Source organism: Taudactylus pleione, unplaced genomic scaffold (genome assembly GCF_031769625.1).
Source record: "Taudactylus pleione unplaced genomic scaffold, aTauple2 ptg000585l, whole genome shotgun sequence".
NCBI classification, from domain to species: Eukaryota; Metazoa; Chordata; class Amphibia; order Anura; family Myobatrachidae; genus Taudactylus; species Taudactylus pleione.
This window is the reverse complement of record NW_028284987.1, coordinates 3,106,948-3,132,073: the sequence shown is the minus strand read 5'-3', so window position 1 is coordinate 3,132,073 and position 25,126 is coordinate 3,106,948. Positions and strand designations below refer to the sequence as shown.

The window sequence follows — 25,126 nt, the reverse complement described above, 5'->3', positions numbered from 1 at the left end:
TCAGAACCAGCCCTGGTTGCCAAAATACAGGGGACAAAAGAAAGACGTAGGGGGTCTCCTGTATTTAGCGCAACTAGCACTGGGCTCTGAGCCTGTCCTGGTTCTGGAAATACAGGGGGAAGAAAATTGCATAGGGTTCCCTTGTAAATTCCAGAACCAGCACCACTGTTTTTAGCGGGGGAGGGGGGCGTTATGCCTCAGCTAGGGAAATCCTTTCACCGGGTCCCGCAGCCAAAGCATTACCCCTGACTGCTATTCAGCCCAGGCCAAGGATCCCTGGGGACCCCCCCAATAAAGGGGTCCCCATCTCCAGGGCACCCCAGGCCTAGGCCATAGTTTTCGACTTTCTGGCTGCTCGTTCCGGGAGGGAGCAGCCAGACCTGCAGGGCAGGGGGCGTGGGCGGCAAAAGAATCGCGTCACTGTCCTCCTCCCACTGCGGTGGTTTAACAGCTGATCGCAGGGGGGTTGCCTCTTAATTATGCACGCCTCTGAAACGGCGTTGAGAAGTTCAGGCACGCCTGCATTCGCAGCTTCACTCCCCTGTTTTTAATGGCCTGCTCCTGTCATCACCCACAAACGGCTTCTCCTGTCACTCACTCTGCTGGGCAGTCTATGCGCAGTGAGCGAACACATCCCGATCTCTCGCAGTAGTTCGTGCATGCGCACTGCGCTGCCTACGCAATACGCATGCGCAAGATGTGAACCATCAGCAGCTACGAGCGAATGCATCTTAGCGAGGGGGTCTGAGTCAGGTCCTAAGTTCGTAGTTCCGCAATATTTCGTATTTTTGTTTTGCCAAGCCCGTGGATACCTACATGGACAGAAGAGGACATGACACATACAGAGGAGGAGGCGAGTATGGATTTTTTTTATTACAGATACCCTATGGATTATCTACTTGGAGAAGTGGACGTGATGGCATCAGGGATACATAGGTGAGTATGGGGCCTATTCATCAACACTAAAATAACAATTTTAAGGACATTTTCCTTCATTACCGTTATTTTAGTATTCATAACACACTTAACACAGGTGATATTACTAATATATCCTGGTTAAGGCCGCCTGCGTTAATTTCCACACTCTGTGGATATTGAAGTCACCCTGTATGAGGGAGAAGAGAACAGAAGAGAGAAAGTGGGGAATACATGTAGAAAAATTTGTCAAGGAAGATTGAGAAGGGACACAGGTAGAAATTAGGTTATTCATCAAATTCCGAAAATTATGTGTTCGGAATTTAATGGTGTTACTATACGCCACTCTCAGGTGGCGTATAGCGGGTTACACTTACCTGCTTTCAACTGGGCAATTCCTCCTCCAGCTCGCTCCGTCTCTCCCTCGTCCCTCCTCCGGCTCCGGCTGCTGCTCCGACTGTGTTCTCCCGGTAGAACACAGTAAAGTTTAAATTTAAAAAAAATTTAAAAATAATAATATATATATGTATTTTACTTTACTGTTCTCTCCTCTTCAGACGGGAGGTTGGGGTATACTGCTGCAGTGGCCAGGTTGGTGGGGGGGAGTTGAGCGGAGGGGAGGAGGGGAGTACAGCAGGGCCGATGCAATGTTTCCGGTCGCCCTAGGCAACATTTCACCAACCGCCACTGCTCCCTCCAATTCATAATATACCACGTATCAGTCCCAGTTAAATAATATGCCACACAGCAGTGTCCCAAATTCATAATATACTATATAGAATATTACACACAGTAGAGCGCCAAAATCATAATGTACCTCATAACACTGCCGCAAATATATAATACGCCACACAGCTGTGCCACAAATTCATTATATGATACTCAGCCATGAATTATGCCATTCATTTATTTTTTTAGTGGACTCAGCGGCGCCCTCCAGTTGCCGGTGTTCTTAGGCGGCTGCCTAAGGTTGACTAATGGTAGCACCGGCCCCGGGTTACAGAATTACTGCAGCTGTAATCAGTGCTGCGCATGTGCCGATTTTGTGAATGTAACAGCACATGCGTAGCACTGATTACATTTGTGGTAAGGTATAGTAGATAGGGAAATGTATTTATTTCCTGAAAAGCTATCATCGCAAAAAATGACAGCTTTTCGGAATAGATACTGATGGAGAGGAGGAATGATGAATTCCTCCGGTAATTAGGTAAAACTCCATGACAGTTCTAAACCTAATTACCTCCATTGATTCTTTAGTTATGATGAATAGGCCCCATAGTCTAGATTTTATTATCACTTAGACTTCCCCTTCACTTAAATATTGGGGCACTCTGTACAACATTGCCTTGTAGTTCTTTTTCTACATTATTCTCTTTTTTTTACTGAAAGTTCATGTAAATCCAGTTATAATTGATGTATATGTATAATAGCTGTAACTCAGCAGCATTGCTATGGTTACTGTGACATCATACACCTATTCTGTGACATCACAGTGCCTCATCCTGTAACATTCTGTCTACAGTTGCTGCAATATACAGTTACTAGTCAAGAAGGAGGAAGGTAAGTCCTACATAGCAGGGTATGATGGAGGTGGGTAAGGAACGTAGGGTGCAGTGTATAAGGGTGAAAGACAGGACAATATAGAATAGGGGAATATATGTACAAGGAAATATAATTAGGAGGAGTACAGGAAGCAATAACACCAGGCTTGCTTGCCTACCCTCCCGATTTGGTCGGGAGCCACCCACAATATTAGACATACAGGAGGATAGGGGTGCATAAAGCAGGGCATAGAGATCAGGAGCATGTGGGGCATCTGATAGGCCTTATAAGGGCCACATGAGAAGCACCTGGACCTGGGGAGACTATTTTTCTCTGTTCGCTCCCCCTAAGCCACTGATCTGGAGATAGTGAAATACCTTTATAGAAATGTACAAAGAATATCCAAATGATGAAATGGGACAAATAAAATACACTAAAATTGTGAAATAGAGCATTTTCAATGTCCTCAATAGTTGAAATATCGGATTAACCTATTTACATAGAAAGATTTTTCCTCTTCACAACCACATCAACGTTTACAGTGTGTCACTCTGCTTGTTGTTACACTAACAATGTCTTCTCCTCTCTTTCCCCTTACTCTACACAACAACTGCTGATCTTTGGTTAGTATTGGAAAGTATTGAACCTCTCCCTTTATCTATTAATACACCTCTTAATGCCCAGAGGGAAGGGTGATCCTGAAGCCATGGTTCCCCAGAGGTTTCCTCCACAGGGGGTTTTTCCTCTCCTGAGTGCTGAAGGATGACTCTTCGTGAGTCTAGAGGTTGCCCAAGTATGTGGCTGTTATGCCATTATGATCACCATCATTCATCTGTCTCTTCAGCTCACATCCCTGCGTCTCTCCAGCTCACATACCTGCGTCTCTCTGGCTCACACCCCTGCATCTCTCCAGCTCACATCCCTGCGTCTCTCCAGCTCACATACCTGCGTCTCTCTGGCTCACACCCCTGCATCTCTCCAGCTCACATCCCTGCATCTCTCCAGCTCACACTGCTGCATCTCCCCGGGTCACACCTTTGCGTCTCTCTGACTCACACACCTGCGTCTCTCTCCGGCTCACACCTGTGCATCTCCTCGGTTCACATCTCTGCGCAGGGCCGTAGCTAGGGTAGTGCGGCCGGTGCCATCGCACAGGGCACCACAGGTCAGGGGGTGCTGTTTGGGCCGGTCAAATTTCTGTTTATTATTTCCATATCACACCCCTGTGTCTCTCCAGCTGACACACCCCTGCGTCTTTTTAGTTCACACCCTGTGTTTCTTTAGTTCATGTCCCTGCGCATCCCAGGCAGAGTGCGACTCTTCTGGGTGCTGTGAGACTAGCTAGGGCCGGCGCGTCCCAGGAAAGGTGCAGCCACGCTGGGTGCTACAAGAGTAGCTAAAGCCGGTGCGTCCCAGGCAGGGTGCGGCCACTCTGGGTGCTGCGAAACTAGCTAGGGCCAGCGCGTCCCAGGCAGGGTGCGGCCACTCTGGGTGCTGCGAGACTAGTTAGGGCTGGCACATTTTTCCAGCATACACTTCTGCGTTTCTTCAGCTCACCCCTGCGTCTCTCCAGCTCACGTCCCTGCATCTCTCCAGCTTAGCTCCTTGCGTCTCTCCAGTTCACACTTCTGCGTCATTCCGCATAATAAATTGTTTTTATAGTTTAACAAATAATAAAAAATGTTTTATGTATTCATTGACAGAGTTTCTATTCTTTACTGAATACCACTTGCACAGAGGGCCTGATTCAGAGCCGAACGCTCTGACAGAGCGCTCGCTCTGAAACAGGGCCCTCCTCCATGAAAATGGAGCATCCTCCTGGACGCTCGCATAGCTGTGGGTGACCACCCACAGCATATGCGAGCGGCCAAAAGATGGTCGCGATGGTCAAGACCATCGCGACCATCGGGCTTGCGACCAGACCCTTGTGGTAGGGTCTCGTTGCCGCAAGCCTTGGAGTGATTTTGGCTCTATCAGAGCCAAAATCACTCCCACTGACGTCACTAGTGAGGGCCGGACTCAGACGGTAGGCGTTCCCATGGGAATGCCTCCATCTGGCAACCACGTCCCCGGCTCACCCACTAAACGAGGCGTGCTGTCAGTCACCATCGACAGCACGCCCCCTTTAGTGCGCGACCCATAACGACGGCTTGGCCGTCCTTATTCGGGTCTCGCGCATGCGGAATACGGAGCTCCCTCCTTTGTGCGCATGCGCATTGGGGGAACATCGACCCGCTTGCGAGCGTCCTGCGCTCGCGAGCGGGTCTGAATGACCCCCAGAGTTTACAAATTACTACTGATATGATTGTTACTCTGTGCTGCTCGTGCTCCTGAGCAGCAATATAACAGCTAGTCTGACAGGCACGCCCCCGGCACGCCCACCAAAGGGGGCGTGCTGTCAATCAACATCGACAGCACGACCCCTTTGGTGCGAGACCCGGAGCGACAGCTTGGCTGTCGCAGTCCGGGTCTCGCGCATGCGCACGACGGAGCTCCCTCCGTTGTGCGCATGCGCAGTGGGGCAACATCGACCTGTTTGCGAGCGTCCTTTGCTCGCGAACGGGTCTGAATGACCCCCACAGAGCAGGTAGGACATGACAATGGAGGGTAGGATGTGGTGGAGCAGTGGACAAGTTGGGAAAGAGTGGGGGGCTTGGGAGGAGCAGGGGACAGACTGCGGTGACTTTACATATACAGGGTCCCTTTACTTGCCCTATATAACATTTCTGTGAATCCTCCATACTATCACATTGGAGCTGACGGTTTTGTTTTTTCCGGATGGGGCGGAATTTAGCCCCACCACCGGTGGCCGCTAAGCTCCACCCCTGTTGTTGATTGGCCCGCAGCCCGCTGTTCCCCCTCGCAGCACTGGCCATTAAGGCGCGTACAAACCATCGATGGTTCACCATAGATGGTTTTTGTGCCATTGATGGTACCACCGATGGACACATGAATGGTAACCATCGATGGACACCCCACCGATGGCCATCCCTGTTCTGTGCCCCAAGTCATTCCAAAATATTCCCCAATTCACAGCACATCACACAGGAATAAATATAAGCAAGCAGTTAGTGCAGTGGTTCCCAAACTGTGTGCCGTGGCACCCTGGGGTGCCTCGGGACACTTGCAGGGGTGCCTCATCTTGGTGGTCCAGCACCAATTAAAATTATTTATAGTCAATGTAATGTAAATATGTGGACAAACAGAAGCACAAACCACCACATAACTGAACCTAAGGATGACAGGCAAGCACAATTTACTTAATAATTATATATTCAGAATTTCTCATTAAGAAACGTTTGGCTTAGGGGCACCTTGAAAACAATGCTGATACTCTAGGGCGCTACGATTCAAATGGATTGGGAACCACTGAGTTAGTGGATTAGTAGCATAAGAGTTTATGGGCTCTATTTATTAACATCATTTTTACTAAAATAAAGTGAAAAAGGGTGTTTTCACACCCTTTTCACATTATTTTAGTGTCACCTACAGTTCCTATAGGGCAATTGGAATAGAATTCATAATATTCTACTCCAACCCATGGAGGTGGCGTTATCCAGGGTCTCCCCCAGTTACCGGGCTCCTACTCTACTTTAGAAGGCAGAGCAGAGCCCGGAGCCGGTCCCAGTGATTACCTGTGTGGTCTAAACAGACCTCATGCTGATACACTGCAAAAAAAAAAAAAATAGTAAAAAAAAAATTCACTTACCTGACTCCATGGACCGGTGGTTGGGGCTCCGGTGATGACTCCCCTCCGGTCAGCTGGTCTCTCATGCTGCACTGCGGCCCGGTCATCAGGGAGTCCGCGATTGTGGGGGGCGGGGCTTAGTGTTGGGGCGGGGGGTAGCAGCGGCGGCCGGTCGGCGCATGCGCGGGGCACTAGTCACGGTATTTTTTCCCAAAATATTGTGACTAGAGTGCGGAGGGGATTCGCAGGGACAGAGCTTTCTCTGCAAGGGATTTCTAGCAAATCCCTGTGATATTACCTGAATTCGCATTGCGAATTCAGTTGGTAATATCACACTACAATATGCATTACAAATGCGGATTGTAGTAAATAGAGCCCAAAGAGTTTGTTCTCCAAAGCAGATAAAGCAGTTAATATACAGTATAGCATATAGTCCAGCAGCAGTTCTAAAATGCTTGTTTTAAACCACAGGTTTTTTATAAACTGGTATAATTACCTCCACCTGGGTCTTTTAGTGGTCTTTTGTATTGTTTGTAATTCCAATTGACCCACTGGCAAACGGCCACGTAACAATGTATGCAAGGCCGGATTAAGGGGGGGGACGACAGGGGCGGTCGTCCATCGGCCCCCACACACAGAGGGGCCCCACTAGCAGAGGTGCAGCCAGTGGCTTCACCCGCCGCTAGTGTACCCGCTGCTTGTGTAGTGTAGACCGCGTAGTGAGCGCGGCCACACTACACAGTGACAAACACACAGCCGCCGCCGGCAGCTGTGTGTTTGTTACAGCAGCCGATGAGAGTCACACAGACTCTCATTGGCTGCTGCTTCAACGGAGGGAACCGGCTGGAGCTCACTTATGAGCTCCGTCTTCCGGCTCCCCCTGGGTGATGATGGGACTGACGTCATGACGCTGACATCTCTCCCATACTGCAGGAGAAGAGGAGCCGGCGCGGACAGCGGCGGTCGCATCAGGAGCGGGGTTTCAGGTAAGTTGTGGGGTTTTTTTTGTGTGTGTATGTGTAAGGGGCACTGCATAGGGGGGGGCGCTTCATGGGGGCAATGCATAGGACAACTACTGGCGGCACTGAATAGGGGTGGGCTACTACTGGGGGCAGTGTATAGGGGGGAACTACTTCTGGGGGCAACACATAAGGGGGGACTACTGGGGGCACTATATAAGGGGCACTGCATGGGTGGGGGGCCACTACTGGGTCTGGGGGCACTATATAAGGGGCACTACTGAGGGCACTGTATAGGGGGACAACTACTGGGGAGTTATATAAGGGGCACTGCATAGGGGGGACCACTGTTGGGTCTGGGGCACTGTATAGGGGGACCACTACTGGGTCATTATATAAGGGGCACTGCATAGGGGGGGACAATACTGGGTCTGGGGGCACTATATAAGGTGCACTAATAGGGGCACTGCATAGGGGGACCACTACTGGGGATAGTTATTTAAGGGGCACTGCATAGGGGGGACCACTATTGGGTCTGGGGGCACTACTGGGGGCACTGTATAGGGGGACCACTACTGGGGCATTATACAAGGGGCACTTCATGGGGGGGACACTATTGGGTCTGGGGGCACTATATAAGGTGCTCTAATGGGGGCACTGTATAGGGGGACCACTACTGGGCCATTATATAAGGGGCACAGCATAGGGGGGGACCACTACTGGGTCTGGGGGCACTATATAAGGGGTACTACTGGGGGCACTGCATAGGGGGACCACTACTGGGGGCACTGCATAAGGGGCATTACTAGAGGGGACGGTGGTACATAGGGGCCCCAACAAGTTTGTTGCCCAGGGTCCCCCACAGACCTTAATCCGGCCCTGAATGTATGCACCTAAAGGCTACCAAGACTGCAGCCTATTCCAAGTTTGGGTGCCACCGCTTTGCCTCCAGTGTCCAGGGGCTAATTAGGAAACTCCAGAAGGTGTAATAGGTACATTTTACAAACAATACAAAAGGCTGCTAAAAGACCCAGTTTAAGACCTGCAAAACCTGGCAAGGGCTACCAAACAGGAGGAGGTAATTATACCAGTTTATAAAACACCTGTGCTTTAAAACAAGCATTTAAGAACTGCTGTTGGCCTACAGGGCCGTAACTAGGGTAGTGCGACCTGTGCCGTGGTACAGGGCACTGCTGGGCAGGGGGCACTGTTTGGGCCTGTCAATTTTCTGTCTATTATCATTCTCGCTTGTAGCTTCCTCTTCTTTTATCCCCAGCAGCTCATGGACTCCCCTATCTCTTCCCTGGCACTTCCCCATGAGCCCAATGCCCTTTTTTCGGGTGCGTTTCTCATGTCCCTGTTTGAAAAATAACGTGGGGGGGGGTGCCAATGCTCTTTCTGGCACAGGGCACGAAAACGTCTAGTTACGCTCTGCTGGCCTATATGCTATGTACTAACTGCTTTATCTGCTTTGGTAAACAAACCTGAACTGTTATGCTACTAATCCCCTAACTGCTTACTTATATTTATTCCTATGCCTATGGGGTTTAAATGCTGATTACATTTGACTACATACAAAATTACTATTACTGGGTTTTAATGTATATATTTTTTATGTTTCTCTTTATGTATCAGCCAGTGTGAATATTATATATAACTTTTAATACATTACCTGTTTTTCCTAGCACTACAATTCTTTTTATACATTGGTTTATTATTGAGGGTGAAGTATTCCTTCAACGTTAGCTGCTGCTTAACAGGTGTTTTCTAATTTTAGAATATAAATGAATTATCAGTGACAAGTTCTTTCCCATTTGGTCTCTTACACGTTTCATATGGAATGAGAATATTAGAAGAATCACATGGACACTTGATAATGTTGAACAGGAAAGTGTGCATTGCCAACAGAAATGATATCAGCAGATCTCCATATTCTGTCCGGGACAGCACAGATCTCACTGCTTGATAACTTCACATCATTTTGTTGTTTTGCAGAAAGCTAGAAAAATGTCACGACATTTAGCATACGTCCCAACTGTCCCTATTTCAGCTGGATAGTCCCGTTTTAGAGGCACTGTCCCGCTGTCCCACTCGCAATTGCATGGCCCCTCTATGTCTTGGCGTGCGATCGCGGTATGTGCCCACCAGCCACTTTCCCTTAGTAACACACGTCATCTCCAGGAAGTGTATTCAACAATCGGTAACATCGAGTAACATCGGACCCATACACAGCACTTGTGGATGACCATACCGCAAGCACGAGTGCTGTAGTGTGTAATTCAGCCATGTGACGTGTATGTTGAGCCTGCGTCTTAATTATGCTTGCCCCTGAAACGGCGTTCTGACGCACAGACACGCCTGCGTTCGTACCACCACACCCCCATTTCCATCGACCACCCCCGTCACCACCCACAAACGGCAAGATTTAGGGAACGGATGGCCAACCATAGAAGTTCCCTCCGACAGGCCATAGCGGAAGGACATAGCGATAAGCCTGTAGCCCGTCATTGGGTGCTGAATGGGCATCAAGTTGCAAGTTTAAAATACATTTTAAAACAAGAAAAAAAGGCAATGGCGCTGCAAAAAGGACACACGTGCAATCACAATTAAATTTAAATGTAAATAAAAACTGGTGTTTCACGCTGCTGTTAAGGTTGCCAACCGTATGTAAAAAAAACACTGGCGTCCCGCTGCCTCGGGCTCCAAGATTATATGTCCCAGTACTTGGGGTTGAAGGTTGGCAAGTCTCTCACATGTGCTAGTGATGATGGCCGCTGATGCAATGACTGACGCGTTTCTTCCCATCGGGATGTCCTCAGAGGGGGTGTGAGCTTATTAAATTCATCTTTTTGACATAGCTGGTTATATTTTATCATTGGTTACAGGTATTTCACAGCGTTGTTATTTCTTCTTGTTTTAAAATACATTTTAATTGATCATGTTCCAAAATCTGAGAGGGGTGGTGACCGGAGTAGGATTCTATTACAGAAGGAAGCACGGTGGATTTACGCATTGGACACCATAGCCTAAAAGGCTTAAATGAGAATATTAATTTTAGATGTTTTTTGTTAGATATTATATCTATGTTTGTATTCTGGCAGCACTGATAATATTTGTATTATATTTTGGTAGTTTGTCATGTTTTTTGATACATGATGAACAGTTCAAGAAAGTACTGTTTGTTGGATAAGTTATTGTGAGATGTTGTTAGGACCTTGTTTGTCCTGTGGCTGTGTTTCATTGAGCTTCCAGAAGTCCGTCTACTTATTAGAATGTTTGGATAGAGATCTAGCTCCCTGTCCACGGCGCACGGTGGAGGTTAAAACTGTTATTACCATGGCGATGAGGATGTACAAGGAATCTGACGTGGCCAGACGTTTCTGATTGCTTAGGCATGCGCACAAATGCGCATTCTAGCATTCTAGTGGAACGCACACCAGGTGCACAGGTGGGACAGGGTGAGCCGTACTAACGAGAGGGGAGACAGTTTAAGGAAGCTCGTGCAGGTAAGCCACAGGAGGAGGATCTGATTGACAAGAGATCATACACGGAGGTGGTTAGCTGTTTGTCTTGAACGGTCTGTGAGGGGACCGAGATCGATGGACACGACAACGTGAGTAACATTTTGTCTATATCATGCTGAGTTGAGAAGCATTGTATATGCTTGGCTAAAGCGTGGCTTGGTAAAAGTCCAGCTTGTTTTCCTGAAAAGTGTCAAGATTTCCAATTTATGTGAATACACTGGGTGGTGATGAAGACTAAAAGGAATTAAATAAAAATGATTTTTTGGATTTACAAAGTGAAGAGTGCCCTCCTTTACGGATTTAAAGATGCGTTTCGCTTGAAGAGCAGAAAATAATGATGTGGCACCCTGACTGCTGAATTTATTAGAGGAACAGTGCAGGAGCAAATGGAATAATTTTATAAATATAATGTACATATATAAAAATATATATATATATATATACTGCACATACCTGTCCTATAGAATAATGGAGTTGTTTTTATTATGATGAGTGGTGAGCTCTGTGAGATATATATATATATATATATTCCGCTCGTCACTTATGGGGAATGCCAACTACCATTCACTGCGCATGTCCAAGACTGAAACAGAGCATGTGCAGTTGTTATTTTTTTTTATCAGAATATGAAAAATCAACTATGCAGCTGTTTTTCCATTATCTAATTGAAAACTATTATCACAATTCAGGGGGTTTATCATATTCCCATTTTTGGCGAAAATAAATGATACATAAGACTATAAAAAAATACACGATGTCTGGTGGAAAGAAACGGGATCCCCAGGGATCACACTACAATATGCATTACAAATGCGGATTGTAGTAAATAGAGCCCAAAGAGTTTGTTCTCCAAAGCAGATAAAGCAGTTAATATACAGTATAGCATATAGTCCAGCAGCAGTTCTAAAATGCTTGTTTTAAACCACAGGTTTTTTATAAACTGGTATAATTACCTCCACCTGGGTCTTTTAGTGGTCTTTTGTATTGTTTGTAATTCCAATTGACCCACTGGCAAACGGCCACGTAACAATGTATGCAAGGCCGGATTAAGGGGGGGGACGACAGGGGCGGTCGTCCATCGGCCCCCACACACAGAGGGGCCCCACTAGCAGAGGTGCAGCCAGTGGCTTCACCCGCCGCTAGTGTACCCGCTGCTTGTGTAGTGTAGACCGCGTAGTGAGCGCGGCCACACTACACAGTGACAAACACACAGCCGCCGCCGGCAGCTGTGTGTTTGTTACAGCAGCCGATGAGAGTCACACAGACTCTCATTGGCTGCTGCTTCAACGGAGGGAACCGGCTGGAGCTCACTTATGAGCTCCGTCTTCCGGCTCCCCCTGGGTGATGATGGGACTGACGTCATGACGCTGACATCTCTCCCATACTGCAGGAGAAGAGGAGCCGGCGCGGACAGCGGCGGTCGCATCAGGAGCGGGGTTTCAGGTAAGTTGTGGGGTTTTTTTTGTGTGTGTATGTGTAAGGGGCACTGCATAGGGGGGGGCGCTTCATGGGGGCAATGCATAGGACAACTACTGGCGGCACTGAATAGGGGTGGGCTACTACTGGGGGCAGTGTATAGGGGGGAACTACTTCTGGGGGCAACACATAAGGGGGGACTACTGGGGGCACTATATAAGGGGCACTGCATGGGTGGGGGGCCACTACTGGGTCTGGGGGCACTATATAAGGGGCACTACTGAGGGCACTGTATAGGGGGACAACTACTGGGGAGTTATATAAGGGGCACTGCATAGGGGGGACCACTGTTGGGTCTGGGGCACTGTATAGGGGGACCACTACTGGGTCATTATATAAGGGGCACTGCATAGGGGGGGACAATACTGGGTCTGGGGGCACTATATAAGGTGCACTAATAGGGGCACTGCATAGGGGGACCACTACTGGGGATAGTTATTTAAGGGGCACTGCATAGGGGGGACCACTATTGGGTCTGGGGGCACTACTGGGGGCACTGTATAGGGGGACCACTACTGGGGCATTATACAAGGGGCACTTCATGGGGGGGACACTATTGGGTCTGGGGGCACTATATAAGGTGCTCTAATGGGGGCACTGTATAGGGGGACCACTACTGGGCCATTATATAAGGGGCACAGCATAGGGGGGGACCACTACTGGGTCTGGGGGCACTATATAAGGGGTACTACTGGGGGCACTGCATAGGGGGACCACTACTGGGGGCACTGCATAAGGGGCATTACTAGAGGGGACGGTGGTACATAGGGGCCCCAACAAGTTTGTTGCCCAGGGTCCCCCACAGACCTTAATCCGGCCCTGAATGTATGCACCTAAAGGCTACCAAGACTGCAGCCTATTCCAAGTTTGGGTGCCACCGCTTTGCCTCCAGTGTCCAGGGGCTAATTAGGAAACTCCAGAAGGTGTAATAGGTACATTTTACAAACAATACAAAAGGCTGCTAAAAGACCCAGTTTAAGACCTGCAAAACCTGGCAAGGGCTACCAAACAGGAGGAGGTAATTATACCAGTTTATAAAACACCTGTGCTTTAAAACAAGCATTTAAGAACTGCTGTTGGCCTACAGGGCCGTAACTAGGGTAGTGCGACCTGTGCCGTGGTACAGGGCACTGCTGGGCAGGGGGCACTGTTTGGGCCTGTCAATTTTCTGTCTATTATCATTCTCGCTTGTAGCTTCCTCTTCTTTTATCCCCAGCAGCTCATGGACTCCCCTATCTCTTCCCTGGCACTTCCCCATGAGCCCAATGCCCTTTTTTCGGGTGCGTTTCTCATGTCCCTGTTTGAAAAATAACGTGGGGGGGGGTGCCAATGCTCTTTCTGGCACAGGGCACGAAAACGTCTAGTTACGCTCTGCTGGCCTATATGCTATGTACTAACTGCTTTATCTGCTTTGGTAAACAAACCTGAACTGTTATGCTACTAATCCCCTAACTGCTTACTTATATTTATTCCTATGCCTATGGGGTTTAAATGCTGATTACATTTGACTACATACAAAATTACTATTACTGGGTTTTAATGTATATATTTTTTATGTTTCTCTTTATGTATCAGCCAGTGTGAATATTATATATAACTTTTAATACATTACCTGTTTTTCCTAGCACTACAATTCTTTTTATACATTGGTTTATTATTGAGGGTGAAGTATTCCTTCAACGTTAGCTGCTGCTTAACAGGTGTTTTCTAATTTTAGAATATAAATGAATTATCAGTGACAAGTTCTTTCCCATTTGGTCTCTTACACGTTTCATATGGAATGAGAATATTAGAAGAATCACATGGACACTTGATAATGTTGAACAGGAAAGTGTGCATTGCCAACAGAAATGATATCAGCAGATCTCCATATTCTGTCCGGGACAGCACAGATCTCACTGCTTGATAACTTCACATCATTTTGTTGTTTTGCAGAAAGCTAGAAAAATGTCACGACATTTAGCATACGTCCCAACTGTCCCTATTTCAGCTGGATAGTCCCGTTTTAGAGGCACTGTCCCGCTGTCCCACTCGCAATTGCATGGCCCCTCTATGTCTTGGCGTGCGATCGCGGTATGTGCCCACCAGCCACTTTCCCTTAGTAACACACGTCATCTCCAGGAAGTGTATTCAACAATCGGTAACATCGAGTAACATCGGACCCATACACAGCACTTGTGGATGACCATACCGCAAGCACGAGTGCTGTAGTGTGTAATTCAGCCATGTGACGTGTATGTTGAGCCTGCGTCTTAATTATGCTTGCCCCTGAAACGGCGTTCTGACGCACAGACACGCCTGCGTTCGTACCACCACACCCCCATTTCCATCGACCACCCCCGTCACCACCCACAAACGGCAAGATTTAGGGAACGGATGGCCAACCATAGAAGTTCCCTCCGACAGGCCATAGCGGAAGGACATAGCGATAAGCCTGTAGCCCGTCATTGGGTGCTGAATGGGCATCAAGTTGCAAGTTTAAAATACATTTTAAAACAAGAAAAAAAGGCAATGGCGCTGCAAAAAGGACACACGTGCAATCACAATTAAATTTAAATGTAAATAAAAACTGGTGTTTCACGCTGCTGTTAAGGTTGCCAACCGTATGTAAAAAAAACACTGGCGTCCCGCTGCCTCGGGCTCCAAGATTATATGTCCCAGTACTTGGGGTTGAAGGTTGGCAAGTCTCTCACATGTGCTAGTGATGATGGCCGCTGATGCAATGACTGACGCGTTTCTTCCCATCGGGATGTCCTCAGAGGGGGTGTGAGCTTATTAAATTCATCTTTTTGACATAGCTGGTTATATTTTATCATTGGTTACAGGTATTTCACAGCGTTGTTATTTCTTCTTGTTTTAAAATACATTTTAATTGATCATGTTCCAAAATCTGAGAGGGGTGGTGACCGGAGTAGGATTCTATTACAGAAGGAAGCACGGTGGATTTACGCATTGGACACCATAGCCTAAAAGGCTTAAATGAGAATATTAATTTTAGATGTTTTTTGTTAGATATTATATCTATGTTTGTATTCTGGCAGCACTGATAATATTTGTATTATATTTTGGTAGTTTGTCATGTTTTTTGATACATGATGAACAGTTCAAGAAAGTACTGTTTGTTGGATAAGTTATTGTGAGATGTTGTTAGGACCTTGTTTGTCCTGTGGCTGTGTTTCATTGAGCTTCCAGAAGTCCGTCTACTTATTAGAATGTTTGGATAGAGATCTAGCTCCCTGTCCACGGCGCACGGTGGAGGTTAAAACTGTTATTACCATGGCGATGAGGATGTACGAGGAATCTGACGTGGCCAGACGTTTCTGATTGCTTAGGCATGCGCACAAATGCGCATTCTAGCATTCTAGTGGAACGCACACCAGGTGCACAGGTGGGACAGGGTGAGCCGTACTAACGAGAGGGGAGACAGTTTAAGGAAGCTCGTGCAGGTAAGCCACAGGAGGAGGATCTGATTGACAAGAGATCATACACGGAGGTGGTTAGCTGTTTGTCTTGAACGGTCTGTGAGGGGACCGAGATCGATGGACACGACAACGTGAGTAACATTTTGTCTATATCATGCTGAGTTGAGAAGCATTGTATATGCTTGGCTAAAGCGTGGCTTGGTAAAAGTCCAGCTTGTTTTCCTGAAAAGTGTCAAGATTTCCAATTTATGTGAATACACTGGGTGGTGATGAAGACTAAAAGGAATTAAATAAAAATGATTTTTTGGATTTACAAAGTGAAGAGTGCCCTCCTTTACGGATTTAAAGATGCGTTTCGCTTGAAGAGCAGAAAATAATGATGTGGCACCCTGACTGCTGAATTTATTAGAGGAACAGTGCAGGAGCAAATGGAATAATTTTATAAATATAATGTACATATATAAAAATATATATATATATATATACTGCACATACCTGTCCTATAGAATAATGGAGTTGTTTTTATTATGATGAGTGGTGAGCTCTGTGAGATATATATATATATATATATTCCGCTCGTCACTTATGGGGAATGCCAACTACCATTCACTGCGCATGTCCAAGACTGAAACAGAGCATGTGCAGTTGTTATTTTTTTTTATCAGAATATGAAAAATCAACTATGCAGCTGTTTTTCCATTATCTAATTGAAAACTATTATCACAATTCAGGGGGTTTATCATATTCCCATTTTTGGCGAAAATAAATGATACATAAGACTATAAAAAAATACACGATGTCTGGTGGAAAGAAACGGGATCCCCATAGTGAGGTAATTAGGGAGTTAAATGGAATTATTTGATGATGTTGGACCTAATTAATAATTAAAAAGGTTATTATTGTACAGCAGGTAATTATATAAATTACAATGAATGGGGTTGTTACGATGATGCTGAATTTGTTAATACTGTACTTTTTGAGATATTGTTAATTATTGATGAGGGAATGATATTGTAAGGGGATCAAAAATACTCTGCATTGTACGGAAGGAACACTTCTGTATTATATAACAGCCACTGATACTCTCTTTATTATATGGTGGCCACTGATGCTTTCTGTATTATATGGAAGCCACTGTGATGTTCGCAGTATTATATGGCGGTTAATGTGATGTTCCCTGCATTATATGGCGATTACTGTGATGTTCCCTGCATTATATGGCGGTTACTGTGATGTTCCCTGCATTATATGTCAGTCATGTCGGTAGAGGGTGACTACTATCTACAGGGGAGTGAGAGGGGGTTGCAGAGCTGATTATTTTCCCCGGTGATAAAAAGCCTACCTTCACCCCTGCCAGCACCAGTACTACTACCTGAACTGGTTATAGCTAAAGTAGGTGAATAATGAGTGGGAGGGCCTTTCTATTCTATCTAAAGCTCCAAATAGACCTGGCCAAAGTATTGTTGCACATTGCTGATTTGCTAATTTGGAGGAAGGTAGGTTGTTTGTTTTTTAAAACCATATTTAAGCTGTTTTTTTTCACAGAATACTGATGCTGTCATCTTCAGTATGTAACTTAAAGCTAGCCTTTACAGACCCACAAATGATATGCTTTCTAAGATGCCTCCTATGCCACAATATGCATCTTAGCTGGTAGTGTGACCAAGTCTAACTAGGCCACATCGCCATGGCTGGGTGTTACACTTAACCAGTGGATTTTAACTAACGGCTGCAGGACTGTATCCCTCCCCAGTAAAATTCACCACCCACAGGGACTCCCTAGCAGTAGCTTTCTATTGGGTGCGTTTCCAGCTAATCACAGCCAGACAGGCTGTGATTAGCTGGAAGTTACTTGAAAATGTAAATACGGCCACATTTTTCCATTTTGCGTAAGAGACCACTTTACTTTTCAACATTCGCTGGTACAGGCTCTTTTCGGAGTCTGTGTCCCAGCGTGTCACCATTGTTGAATAGCACAGAAAGTAAATTCCAAACCGTTGTAATATGTAGCAATAAGGAATGTTACTTTTCAGGGCATGGCCGCGATATTTGCTAAATAGGCCCCTAAGTCTCCAAACAGGACACATGGTCAGTCCTCGCTGTTGGAGGAAAGAATATTTTATTTTCAGTTACAAAAATTGTTCTTTATAGTAGACACAGTTACATGCCTTCTTGGTAAAACAGAAACCTAGCGCTAATAAACATGAAATAGTCTGTTAGTTTGATTGTCAGCACAAGGTCAGGAAAAACATATTTATTAATCAGTATTTGAGGGATATTCCCTGAAGGGTGTGGTAAGTATTACTGGCGGACGCATGTCCGGCGGTTCAAATCCCGACAGCAGCTACCCGGCAAGGGTGAAAAAGCCGATCGTCCTAAGGTAAGTATCGCTAACCTAATTCCCTACCCTAACCCTCCCTTAGGGGTGCCTAACCCTAACCTCCCCCCCAAGTGCCTAACCCTAATCCCCCCTGTATGTGCCTAAACCTAACCCCCCCTTCCCTGCTGCCTAAACCTAAGTCTCCCGGGGGGTGCCTAACCCTAACCTCCCCCGTGGGTGCCTAACCCTAACCCTCCCTTCCCCTAGCCTAACCCTCCCGGGGGGTGCCTAACCCTAAGGCCCCCCGGGAGCCCTAGACCTAAACCTCCCCCCCCCGCGGCTGCCTTTGTTCGGTATGCCGGGCGTCGGTCTTCCGGCGTCTGGTTAATGAGAGGCGTCGAGTTTTCGACGCCTGTCATTAGTACCACGCCGGGAATACAGTGTCTGGAAGCCGGCAGTCGGGATTTAGACCGTCGGCTTCCGGACTACATCCCTCCCTGAAAACAGCCCCCAGATGTACCATAAGGGGATTGCACCAGATATCTACCATATCTGCTGCTGTCTCTCTATTTCCAGCTGTAAATGCAGCTTCCATAGGTGTCTATGGGGGCTGCCATGCAGTTGGATTTATAAAGCTCCTGAATGCAATGCATTCTGGAGCCTGGCCCAGAATGCTAATGCCTTCTGCAGATGGTTTTAGCCAATAGTAGCCTATGGCCGTGCATGCGCATTGACTGCAGGGCACCTGGACCTGGAAGCAGCGTGATAACGTCAATTACCATGCTGCTTCCAGCTCTTTGCCAGAACAGGCTCTTATCGGAGCCAGTCTCATGGCAAGAGACACATTGTAAATTGCATGAAAGTATTATTTTTCACAATGAAAATTTAGGCAAAAACTATTTATCACATGCGCATTAAAAATGCAGATTGTGATAAATATGCCCCTAAGAGCAAACTAAACTATGCTATATTGGGTTTAATTCACCTTTCCTAAAGCAATTAATTAGGGATTACTAGAAGGAATTGTTGAATTTAATGGGTATGCCTTGTTTCAACCTATATACATACAGTATATACTAAATGTATTTCATTACCATTCATTATTATCATCATCAAATAGGTTTCTTTTTTGATTTTTTCTTACCTCACGGCATTTGTCCAGCCTCTGATTTGGGGTGACAATCAGATTTGTTACTACAAAAAAAACATTTTCACCCTGAAAGAGACAATAAAAAAAATGAATCGGCCCCTTTCTATTTTAAGTTATTTTCTTGAAATGAAATGTTACTGACCTGAGGTGGTATGACATAATCCACCACATCCCACAGCCTCGGCCCAAGTTCGCTGGTGTTAGTATATGCAACTCCTTTTAACTTTGTGATGACAGAACTTTGTATGGACGTGTCTGTATCTTGGTAACCCTTTTTAACCACGAACACCCACCTGTACAGCAAACAAGAACTTCATATTAAAATGTGTTTCTGACAGGGATTAGATGTTACGTTCACCAGAATATTCTTGCTAGTACATAACTCTCAAAGGGCTCTATTTACTACAATCCGCATTTGTAATGCAGATTGTAGTGTGATATTATCGACTGAATTCGCATTGCGAATTTGTGCAATATCACAGGGATTTACTACAAATTCCTTGCAGGGACAGAGCTTGCGAGAAAGCTCTGTCCCTGCGAATCCCCTCTGCACTGAAGTCATGATATTTTCTCAAAAAAATACCGTGACTAGTGCCCCGCGCATGGGCCGACCAGCCGCCGCTGCTACCCCCCCCCGGTGCTAAGCCCCGCCCCCGACACTAAGCCCTGCCCCCCAATCGTGGATGCCCCCCGCAATCCCCCTCCCTTAATAGCACTTACCTGCAGTCATCGGTGCTCCGATGATGTCTTCCATGCCTCCGGTCAGCTGATATCCCATACTACACTGGGACCCGATCACCTGATGACTGGGCCATAGTGCAGCATGGGAGACCAGCTGACCGGAGGGGAGTCATCACCGGAGCCCTGCCCACTGGTCCCTGGAGTCAGGTAAGTGAATTTTTTTTTTACTTTTTTTTTTTTTGCAGTGATCAGCTTGCGGTCTGTTTAGACCACACAGTTGATCACTGGGACCGGCTCCGGGCTCTGCTCTGCCTTTTAGAGAAGAGTAGGAGGCCGGTAACCGGGGGAGACCCTGGATAACGCCACCTCCAGGTGGCGTTATTATCACAGGGCTTTCCCCGATATTTTTTTCAAATTTATTTTTAGTGACTTTGGTCAGATCACAATTCCCATTAAAATTATGGGAAATGCGATCGGATTACTAAAAATAAGTGATAATTAGGGGTTGGAGTTGAGTTTTACTAATTTCTATCCAATTGCCCTGGAATAACTATAGGTGATACTAAAATAATGTGAAAAGGGTGTGAAAACACCCTTTTTCACTTTATTTTAGTAAAAATAATGTTAATAAATAGAGGCCAAAGTCATGGGAACTGATAAAATACAGTTGTTATATTGTAAAACTGAACAGTGTACCTTACTTTACGTTAGAGAAACTAACAGCTGTACAGATTCAGTAACGGCTACACAGATTACATTTAAACAATAAGGTTCATGAGAAAAATAATCGTTGCTATTTCAGCAGTATTTTCTCCCTGTGGGCGGGATGTACTAAGGGCCTGACTCAGCAAGGGACGCAAGGGAGAGAATGCCCGCACTCAACCGATGTTTTCACACTGAGCATGCGTATGCATCGCACTGCGCATGTGCGAACTAGCCAGTGCGATTGGGTAAGGCTACGCAGACTACAAGCAGTGTGTATACAGACCCTTCCACTATTGATCGACAGGAAGTGCCATTTGGTGGTTGTGACGGGGGGGGGGTAGTTGGGAAAATGCAGGCATGCCTGGGCATTGGGACGCCATTATAGGGGCATGCATAATTAAGGCAATGTGGCGGCATACGCAGCCAGACGACTCCATGCACGCAGGAAGTGGCCAAAATCCTGCACGACACCAGGTCAGGTCATCCTCTATTGTGCATCTGCCTCCGATGGTTCTCGATGTTACTAATGTTTGCACTATCCTGCAGATTGAGTAAAGGGAGATGGACGGCATTATTTATTGCTGGACGTCTGCAACCTTGTGCTGCGGATGCCGTGCGTATGCATTGATTAGCATATACACGCAGCGGCCGAGTGCGTGCGATCTCTCACATGCGTCCCTTGCTGAATCAGGCCCAAAGTACAAAAATGTGGTAAAACTCTCGAAAATGCAGTTTTCGGGGGAATGCTATTTTCGGGGTTTTACTGCACTTCTCATATGTACTAAGCACCGGAATGCGATGCATATATTATAAACATGCCACAAGGAAAGAAGTATTTTATGTTTTTCAAAAACAAGAAATTCCAAATTCTGGTAAACAGCAGAGGAAGAACATAAAGCTCTATAATGCTAGGCAGTGTTTCCAACTCCAGTCCTCACTGTTACGGACACCAAACAGTGCATGTTTCACAGATCTCCTAGTTGGTGCAAAGCATACTTGCTGACCTTTTGACTGCCAACTCCAGGACGAAGCAGCCAGTTTGGCTCTGCAAGGGGTGGGGCTCGGCAAGTGTGGGCTGGGTTCGGCAGATGTGGGTGTGTCTGGGGTGTGAGCAGGCTCTGACTAGGCTGCTGGGGAGTTGGGTAATGTTCAAGTCACGCCCCTTTCTGATAGGGGGAAGGGCTTTGCGTCCCCATGGTCGGGGGAGGGAGATGTTGCTGCCCACTGCCCTGCAATGTTATTTGCACCCTGGGCCGGTACACTTGTAAGGAATTAAGGCTTCGGTTACATGTGGTAGGGAACATATATTGTAAGGTCCACTGGGCAGGGACTGATGTGAATGGGCAAATAAGCTCTGTGGAATATGTGTGCGCAATATAAATAAAAACAGTAAATATTGGTCCAGCCAACAAACTCCTGTCTCCACTGTGTGCACAAGACTTAAAACACTCCATTTTTTCCTGATCAGCTCAGTCACATTCATAGAATTCTGTTCCCTAACTTGTTGAATTCATGGTGGAGGTATATCTGATGAATGTTTGCTAAAATTCAGTAAAATATACATTAATATTTATATGTCATTAACCTTGGATAGTTTCTCTTTTTATCAGAGCAATGCAGGGGACTTATTTACAATACGATCAGAGTGGACATAGGGGGTATATTTACTAAGTGTGGGTTTATAGAAGTGGAGATGTTGCCCATAGAAACCAATAAGATTCTACTTGTCATTTACCTAGCAAGTTCTAGGACGTAATAGCTTGAATCTGATTGGTTGCTATGGCATGCTTGCAGTTCAAGGAGATCGTGAAAGCAACACCTATTAGAACCAGGGTTACCTACCCTCCCGATTTTAGCGGGAGGCTCACGATTTCTAATGAACCCTCCCGCCGCCCCGCAAAAGGAACATTATCTCCCGATTTATTATTAATTTTTTAAGCCAACGGACTGCGCATGCGCGAGTCCGGTAATGCCGGGGGGCGGGGCCTGTATGGGAACGTCATGCGTGACACTATTGTACTAAAAGGCCGGCCACCGCGGGGTTGTGAGCAGCGGTGGCCGGATAGTCAGCCCAGCAGTCCGCATCCAGAGGGGACAGGCGGGCAGCGCGGCTACTGCGGCACTGATCAGCGGCTGAGGTCGGCCCCCTCTCTGGTCAGCCACTGTCACCAGACTGACAGCGGGCCCGGGATGTCTGATGACTGGGCTGTTCCTTGCAACATGCAGCGCGGCACACCCACTATGGCCACAGTGCATGGCCCCACTCCCTACCTTTCCTCCCTGGGGCTTCTTTAAATTGAGCAGAAATGCTGCGGGACCCGCTCCTCCATGGCGCCCACACAGCAGTGAGCCTGTACTGCTCGACGGCCATACATGCCTACTCTACCGGGAGTCGCAGGAGGCTCCCGATTTTTCGGGTAACCCCACGCACCCCCGGAATAGTAGGCAGATCTCCCGCATCCCGCCCACTTCCTAGTTAAGTGGGCAGGATGGGGAGATTCTCTTTGAAATTTGCTAAATGACGCGAATTGCATAATTTAGCTCCGCCCCCTCCGCGCAGACCTGCGAATCGCGGGGGGTTTCCTGTAAAGGGGGCAGGGCCGAATGTCAGCAATAGACTGGCCCCGCCCCCCGACGCAGGGAGAAGATGGTCCTGCCCGGCTGCTCCCGGAATGGAGTGAACCAAAGTCGGCAAGTATGTCGCAGGCTGAAGGAAATGACCTAACCAGCACAGAGCTCCACACAACATTGCCTCTCCCAAGGGACCAGCCAACCTACTGAAAGTGGTTGGCTGGTCCCTTGGGAGAGGCAATATCAGCCCTCTTCAAACTGCTGACCTGCTCCTTGTCCGTGTCACTGCTTGTGCCACCCTCCTCACAACACTGCCCAGGCTCCCTGCTCTGTTTTTACAGGAGAAAAAAGGTACCATGGGGGCACTGTGTATTGAGGGGTAATATGGGGGCACTGTGTGTACTGGGGGCACTGTGTGTACTGGGGGGTAATATGGGGGCACTGTGTGTACTGGGGGGTAATATGGGCCACTGTGTATTGGGAGCAATATGAGGGTACTGCGGGTAATATGGAGGTGCTCTGTACTGTGGGCTAATATGGGACACTGGCCCTGATTCAGAGCCGGACGCCACCCACAGCTAATGCGAGCGGCCAGGATGATGGTCGCGATGGTCAAGACCATCGCGATCATCGGGCTTGCGACGAGACCCTTGTCGTAGGGTCTCATGGCCGCAAACCCCAGAGAGCCGAAAGCTCTCCCACTGACATCACTTGTGATGTCAGTGGGGCCGCCCCCAGACGGTAGGTGTTCCCATGGGAACGCCTCCGTCTGGGCAGCCACCCCCCCGGCCCGCCCACCAAAGGGGGCATGCTGTCACTCAACATCGACAGCACGCCCCCTTTGGTGCAAGACCTGGAGAGACGGATTGCCCGTCGCTATCCGGGTCTCGCGCATGCGCACGACGGAGCCGGCTCCGTCGTGCGAATGCGCTCTGGGCCACCATCGACCCGGTTGCGAGTGCTCAGCGCTTGCGACCGGGTCTGAATCAGGCTCACTGTGTGTACAGGGGATTACTATGGAGGCACTGTGGGGTACTATGGGGGCATTGCAACCATATATAAAAGGTATAAGTCATGATACATGATTGCAGTCTTTGTACACCTCTGGTAGTAGGCTACCCATAGAAAAACTAGCTCTGGTATGCTGCTCTTAGGACTATATTTTTCAACTGGCAATACAGGACACGCCCCCCGAGTGCCAGACACGCCCATAGGTGAAGCTAGACAAGCCCTTTGGGCGGAGCATGACACGCGCGGCACATTCTGCTGCCACCTACAATCTCCCTGAAACTAGTTTTCAAAAGTAGGCAAGTATGATTAGAACAACGGTAAAGTGGACATGTACTGCTACATCTGACAGCCGTGTCATAAAATTGCCTTACATCCAAATGTAATCGAGCCCCAAAGCAGTTAGTAAGATCTACTTGTTGATGAAAACACACTGATTCTTTTGAGGGTTTGCTCATGTATTATGTTTTATAAGGGTTCCATATAAAAGGCCAAGAGAAACATTATATTAAAATGCATGTGGCCATAGGGATCATTGTGCCTTATAAGCAATGCAGGGAAGTGGCACTGATTATACCGTTTGAATGTATATATCTCTGATTTCTTTTTTTTTTTTTTCAAGTATATACCAGCGACATAATAGGGATAAGGCATACTTGCCAACATTCCTGGGCTGCTTTCCGGGAGCAGAAAGATGAAACCTGCTGCTCCCCTCTTTGAGGGGCGGGGCCAGATGATAGACAGCATTAGGCCCCACCACCCTTTACAAAAAACTCCCGTGATTCGCGGGTCTGTGAGGAGGGGGCGGGGCTAAATTATGCGATTTGCACAATTTAGCTCCGCCCCTTCCCTATGGACCCGAAAATCCAGATAGAATCTCCCCATCCTGCCCACTTCACTAGGAAGTGGGCGGGATGCGGGAGATATGCCTACTCTTCTGAGGGTGCAGGGGGTTACCTGAAAAATTGTGAGCCTCCCGCGATTCCTGGGAGAGTAGGCATGTATGGGATAAGGTGCAATCAGGGAGATTGCTAGACTCTTCAGGGAGTCATGGAGATTGCTACTACTGTATTTCAGGGAGTCTTCCTGACAATCAGGGAGAGTTGGCAAGTATGTGCTATGGACAACCTCTCCACTTCTATAAACTAAGGATGGCCATCGGAGG

The 25,126-nt window shown here is 47.2% G+C and overlaps 1 protein-coding gene across 1 annotated transcript in view; it reads right to left on the bottom strand.

Moving 5' to 3' along the window:
* P2RX5 (purinergic receptor P2X 5) overlaps positions 1–25,126 on the bottom strand; it is a 170,671-nt gene that overhangs the window by 83,617 nt on the left and 61,928 nt on the right. The window contains exons 2-3 of the mRNA XM_088453673.1: positions 19,139–19,289; positions 18,991–19,062 (exon numbers count right to left, since the gene is read on the bottom strand). Of these exons, the coding sequence (XP_088309799.1) occupies positions 18,991–19,062; positions 19,139–19,289 (223 nt within the window). The remainder of the gene's footprint in view (positions 1–18,990; positions 19,063–19,138; positions 19,290–25,126) is intronic.